This window comes from Puntigrus tetrazona, chromosome 18 (assembly GCF_018831695.1).
Source record: "Puntigrus tetrazona isolate hp1 chromosome 18, ASM1883169v1, whole genome shotgun sequence".
Taxonomy (NCBI): Eukaryota; Metazoa; Chordata; class Actinopteri; order Cypriniformes; family Cyprinidae; genus Puntigrus; species Puntigrus tetrazona.
Genome location: NC_056716.1, coordinates 24172105 through 24178986, shown reverse-complemented (window position 1 = coordinate 24178986; position 6882 = coordinate 24172105). Strand labels below are relative to the sequence as shown.

The window sequence follows — 6882 nt, the reverse complement described above, 5'->3', positions numbered from 1 at the left end:
AAAAATATTTGCAATCAATATCTTTGTTTAGTTTTACAGTAAACAATATCTAAACATATACCACGTACACTCACGCACAGTAATAAATCCTGAATAATACGTTGTGAATATATAAATGTAAATATAATGTAAGTATATACAATAAAGGCTTTTCATGCATAAATCTGTAAATCTGAATGGACAGCTATAAACCCTGACTATAAAGTTATAATTGTAAATATATAAATGTAAAATATATACTCATGCTTACAAAATATGATGCATAAACAAACAAAATGAACAGGAGTGATTCTACAAGCAGTCTGTGAACTGGACAGCAATACCTGAATCCAAATAGGTTTAAAACCCTTAAAATTATCAGAGAGTAGTGCACAAGGTCTTTTTAGATGTGCCAACGATGCACAGAACGGACAAGGTTCCAGATTCAGGGATTAAGAGACTTTGTACAATAACAAACTCTGCAGAGTTCTGACTTTCCATATATTATTTTTGCTGTTGGGCAGAATAGCGGCTCTGGAATACTTTATTAGAAACCATGAAATATGCAGCACGCATCAAACTTTAAAACTATGCATTTAAGCAAATCACCTGGAATTTCCAGCATAGTGATAAGAGGGGTCTGGCATTCATGCGAGTGTCGTACGGGGTGGAATGAAAGGATACTTACAGAGGATGGAGAGCAGAACCAGGCCGAGCAGTAGCAAGAGGTTTGTTTGGATGGAGCCAGCACGGCTGCAGTCCATTCTGTTCTTCTTACAGGTGCACACTTGAACTTTCAGTTCTGTGTTGTTAGATATTGGAGGCACGCCAGAGTCGGTCAGAACCAGCGGCAGGTTGTAGTTAGCCTTTTTCAGACTGTGCAGCAACATAATCTGGGAGTGAGTGTCTGAAAACATCAGAAAAAAAACTTAATTTAGCATTCTGGTTGCTTTAAACGTCAGTCAGAGTATCTTCAACTCTACACAATACTATAAACCCCTCAACCTCGAATCACCTCACTCTTATTCTCGCTCTCTTTCAATATCACACCATCTACTGCTGATTCTCTTCTCAATCAGCTGATAGAAGTCTGAAGATTCACATGCTTTTCTATATTTGAGTGTGTGCTCTCAGGAGAGATGGGTAATCGAGCTTCTGTTAAGATAAACCCCAAATATACTCAGCTATTCGGTCAGCATGATATCTAATGATACACACACTGTCTGGGACAATATACTGATCCTCTCGCTCTCAGCAGACCCATCTGACCCGGGTGAAAACGCTAGAATTTTCATGTCCATGCTGGATAGGTGCTGGTATGGCTGGTAGACTACACAAATAAATAAAGAATAAAGAACCTATGGTTCCAACGAAGGAATTTTAACATGTTCTTAATCGTGTTTTTTTTAGGTTATAAGGAAGTTTTTTTCTTACACTACTACTAATACTAAAAAAAANAACTACTAATCAAAAGTAGCCCAAAATTATCCCAATCAATATTTTTGTCTCCTCTATTGAAACACCGCTTTAACCTATGTGGGGAAAAAAACAATCAGCAGGTAAATCACCAATTTGGCAACACTGCGTTGAGACTTTGGGAAACAAAAATTGTTCTGTGGAATCACTGAGAAAAATTACTTTAGGAATGCCAATATTTAGTAATTGTCATGACATATCATCATCAGTCAATTTTTCCCACATTTCTAATCCATTTTAGAGTGACATTTCATACATTTTTTATTTTTTTTAGGAATTTTCATGGTTGATGATCAGTTAAATGCGCACAATGTTTGGAGTTTAAGTAATTCATTTACAGAGAATTCTAATAATGTATTCCTGTATATGCAGTGTTTACATCACCTAATCACATTTTTACTAACTGCGCTTGTGCTGAAATTGATTAATCAACAATAAATCAATTAGGCTTAATTCTATTAAGGTAAACTTTTCTTTTAGTGAAAGCACCTTTTGTACTTCCTGAAACCGGCCCTAGAAATAGCAGGCATGTGTTTAACCGTGGGTCAGCGCCCGTTTCTGTCCCATTTGAGAATTAACTTACCATTGATCCTGGAGATTTTCCATGTTTTCTCCAGTCCTGGCTGCTTGCCAAGTTCGATCTTGAAAGGATCCGTATTAGGATGAATGTCCTTGTCTCGTCCCCCGATCACCACCACATTCATGTCTTTAGCGTCCTCACACACGCGGGCCACGGAGGGGAAGACGTAGGGAGCGTTGTCGTTCTCGTCCTCCAGAGTGATTATCAGCGTACCCGTGCCTGAAGCGGGTGGACTTCCTAGTGAGACAAAAGACAGAGTTAAAAAGAATAAAGTAGGACAGAACCAGCATACTGAGAAGTTTTAGTATTGCAGTATTTAGATATTTTGAATATGATTATTTTTAATGTAATAATTTTAAGCGCTATTGTAATTTTTATTAGTGTTGGTAGCAAGCCTATTTACATTTTTTAGTTCCTTTTTATATATAACTTGCATTTCTCTGAACTTTAATCTCACATTTACTTTTCTGTTGTATAATGTAAAAAAGGAAACAAGCTTATGAAAGTTATTATGAAAGAAAATTGGTCAGATTTGATTTTCACAATCACATAAAAGTCCTTTGGCAGACTAAAGCTTTCTGGCTCTATAGGCCAAATCAATAGCTCTCTTTTAAATGCACAGGAAGCTTGTGCTTAACACTCATCGGTGCGCTCGAATCACCAGCATCTCACACTAACTGACTGTTACAGTAAAGCAAAGTGGGTTAAAAACTTCTTCCAATCAGTCACAAGCCAAAAATACATGAAAAACACAGGCAACAACAATCAATGTCTATACCGAAAAAAACCCCAACAGCAAATCAAAACATTTAGTTTCTGACTTGGAGTAACAACAATTATCCCGCCTCGCTTTGTATCAGATTGCACTTTATTGAATATTGCACAGTGGAAAAAAAAAAAAAAGATTATTCAAGGCTTTTGAGATATTCTGTTTCTAGGAGATTAGCAGTTATTGCAGGACTGCATAATTATAAACAGCCCTGGAGGTCACTCGCAATTAACATCCGATGACAGGATCAGTAATTACAGAATGATTTTGTCCTCGTACTGCCAGGAACGCTCAGGCCTCAAAGGGAAGAAGAAAAGGCACCGTGTCACAACACTGGAGCAAGAAATGTCTCGGTAGAAAAAGAAATTAGGTTTGTTCCAATTGCGCCTCTAAAATACCTCTCCAGAACAGCGTTTAGAGGTAGAACAATGACGTCTTTGCCATGTTTTATTGATTTTCTGTTCAAAAAGATTGTCAAGTATGTAACAAGCCGTTTCACGAAATGAAAAAGAACGCGAGTCCGCGGACAAAAGCAAACTGTCTCGCCTAACACCATTAAAGCAGCAGACTTCTCAGTATGCTTCACAGAAGTAAACATGTCCCGCCACGAGCGATAACAGCTATCTGATTTATAAATCATGAACTCCTAAAAAATTTAGATGTGGTTTCTGTGCGCATTAGTAAATACGTCCATTGCTTCGCTTTCAACACCAATGAGCAAACCTGCAACTGAAAAACGCCAAAGGTCAAGGCAGGCATTGTGTAAACACGGCTGTTTTGGTATATGACTGAATATAGATTAGGTTTCTGCTCATAACAACAGCTTTTGACTGCTTTTTGACCCAAAAAACAAGATCAGATAAAAATCCCAGGAGCATGCAGGGATGACTTTAGAATACTCCAGGGGAATTTAAGGGGCATGAGCTGATGTGATTCGGGGTAATATTTTAGTTCTTAAAGGAACAGTTCACCCAAAATTGACTGAAGACGTATTCACCCTCAAGCCATCCAATATGTATATGAGCTTCATCTGAACAGATTTGGAGGAATTTTTACTTGCTCATCAATGGATCCTCTACAGAATGGGTCCATCAGATTGAGAGTTCAAACTGCTGATAAAAAACAGTTTTAGTCCACAAGAAATCCATGCAACTCCAGTCCATCAGTTTACATACTATGAAGTAAAATGCGATGTATTTGAAAACTAACTGTACATCATTAAGGCATCTGAACATAATTCTGCCCAAAACACTAAACACAGTCTATAATCCATAATAATGCTTCCTTCAGTAAAAAATCTATGCCTTGTTGACCTCTCCAATCAAAATCTTTGTTTAGAAATTTGTTTAGAACCATTCTGGACCATTATCGCATGTAAATGTACCAGTTCTGGGCATATTTCTCTCCTGATTCAGACAAGATAACATTTTCACTGGAGAAATATTATGAACAGAGGACTAAATAAATACACAAACACACACACACATACAATGGATTGGCTTCTTACAAACACACAGCTTTTCACTTCACAACATGTTAATTGCTTGACTGTAATTGTGTGGATCACTTGTTGATTATTATTATGAGCTAATTATTATGAGTTTGGACTCATTCTGACGGCACCCAATCACCGAAGAGGATCCATTGCTGAGCAAGTGACATAATGCGTAATTTCTTCAAATCTGTTCCAATGAAGAAAATAATTAAACTTGGATGGCCTGAGGGTAATAAAATTTTTATTATGTTAATTTTTGAGTAAACAATTCAAGTTCAAGAGCAAATCAAAATCTTTTTTGTTCAACTTTTTGTAAATAAAAATGAAAATGGCCTCTGTTGTCAGTAGATCAGTAACTGTGAAGTATCTGGTAGCATGTTATTGTGTTATGTCACTGGAACGGAGAGTGTTCGGTTGAGAGATCACGTCTGTGACGAATATAGACACTAAAAAGGCTTTTGGACGTATTCATATTTAATGTACCACACTGCTACATACTCAAGTGAGGTTTATACATAAAGGCAAATGCAATAAAGTTTATATTAAGACATACTATAAACACATTTATATTATGTAAAGACATTTATATTAACATGTAAAAAAAAACCCACACACATACTACAGTTTATATATTGCGTTATATAATATATTGTGTCTCTAACATTTTGAATGATATCAGAAATGTATCTGAATCTAAACAGGAGATGAAAGGCAAACGCTTCCAACCTTTCTGAAATGAGCAATATGCCAAAAGCAATATGGAACTTCATTATAATTAGTTTTGGTTTGGTGGAGACAAACATTTCACATATTGCTGTTGACCTCCAAATATCTTTTGAAATGCATTTTTTCCCTCCCCAAAGACTATGAAAATATTTTAGTTTTGCACAAGGGAATTATAGTGCATATTGAGACTAAGTCTTCCTCTCTTCTATGGTCCTCCTACCCGTGGGCTATGTGCTATAGTAGAGTGCTGCCCACAAGAAGNACATACATCAACTAAAACATCTGTTATTCAGGAGAACTGGGTGTCTAGGTGGTCCAGTTTGCAACAATGCTGAAGAACACCTGACCCTCTGAAAAAGCCTACTATGCTTCCTGTAGTACAAACATACGTCCACTTTTTCTATTTCTAGACATGGTCTCCTAGTGACACTCTGTCTATCGGTCTATGTCTGTCTGTCTTTATTATCTTTACTTTTAAAAAAAGCATTAAAAGTAGGGGTGCAACGATTTGCATATCATATGACACGCACATGCTCTGTTACTTTAGGTCCCCACTAACAAGGGGACGGAGACCCCCATCAGTATGATCACTATGATGTGGAAAATGACCCTGAATCGAAGACCCCAATTAAATTTTTAAAATACTAAAATTTTAAAAATACTAATAAAGCCTTGTGTTTCAATTCAATTGAAAGTCAAAGTTCCCTCTGTAAAATAAACAGCAACAACAAATATAATAATAATAATAAACATTAACAACAACAACAATAACAACAAAGCCTTGTGTCACATCAAATTCAACAATGTCTTATATAATAAAAATAAACATAATAATAATAAACAACAACAGCAATAATAAAGGCAGAAATCAGTTTATAAATAAACACAATGAAAAGCAGACAAATGTATAACAACAACAACAAATTCATAAATGCATAAGTGCAGATATCAGGGAAATGAATAAATGATAAATAAATACACTATTAAAATTAATTATAATGATATGATATAGTGTAACTATATTAGAAAGAAAGAAAGATGCTAAAAATAAAAAGTAAATGGATATTAAATAACTTGTCCAAGAACTTCATTACTCAACACATTAACTCTCTATAATACAACCGCAAATGCTATCTCCCTAATTGTACAGCACATTTCCAGCAAAGTAAAAAATTGAGATAAACTCATACATCGTCTAAAGCAAGCAAATCTCATCAGCCAGGCTTTACGAAGCTCTCCTGCGTGTGCTGCGGGACTCAGAGAAGACATATAAGCATGAGGGAATGGAAATCCTCCCCATCTCCACACGCCGCTGTACGTGGTTAGAAAGCATTAAAGTTGTTTGTCTTTACTAAGAGAAAACACATTCCCTCGCTCGATCGCTCCAAAGTCTTTACCATCTTCATCAGCATCATCCTCACAATTATCTTGGGCAGTGCTAAGAGCTTCCTCATCCTCTGACTCACATTGAAGGCCTATTACACACGTTAAGATGCAGCGTAAAGTGTTCTAGAAATGAGCAGCAGCGTTTCATGTTGCAGTTTATCACTTAATAACTTTCATCTTAGAAACCGACGACCCCTGTAACATCAGTATTGATTAAGGTAAACGTGAGCAGAAATATACAGCAGACTTCATGAATAGCTGAGCACACACCGCTTTGTTTAACAAGCAGGATTGACATAAAAGATATTCATGAGAGACGGATAAGAAAGGGTTGTTTGCATAAATATGTCTATTACTTATGCAGTGCGTAATGGAACCGGATGTTTCAGATGCTGTCTTCTTTCCCTTCAATAATGAGAGTGGTTTATTTTCTCCTTTGTTATGGTGCGCTGATATATATATATATATATA

General features: G+C 36.3%; 1 protein-coding gene across 1 annotated transcript in view; it reads right to left on the bottom strand.

The window, feature by feature from the left end:
• LOC122362775 (cadherin-13-like) overlaps positions 1-6882 on the bottom strand; it is a 47130-nt gene that overhangs the window by 2556 nt on the left and 37692 nt on the right. The window contains exons 9-10 of the mRNA XM_043264330.1: positions 2039-2272; positions 644-886 (exon numbers count right to left, since the gene is read on the bottom strand). Coding sequence (XP_043120265.1) covers positions 644-886; positions 2039-2272 — 477 coding nt within the window. The remainder of the gene's footprint in view (positions 1-643; positions 887-2038; positions 2273-6882) is intronic.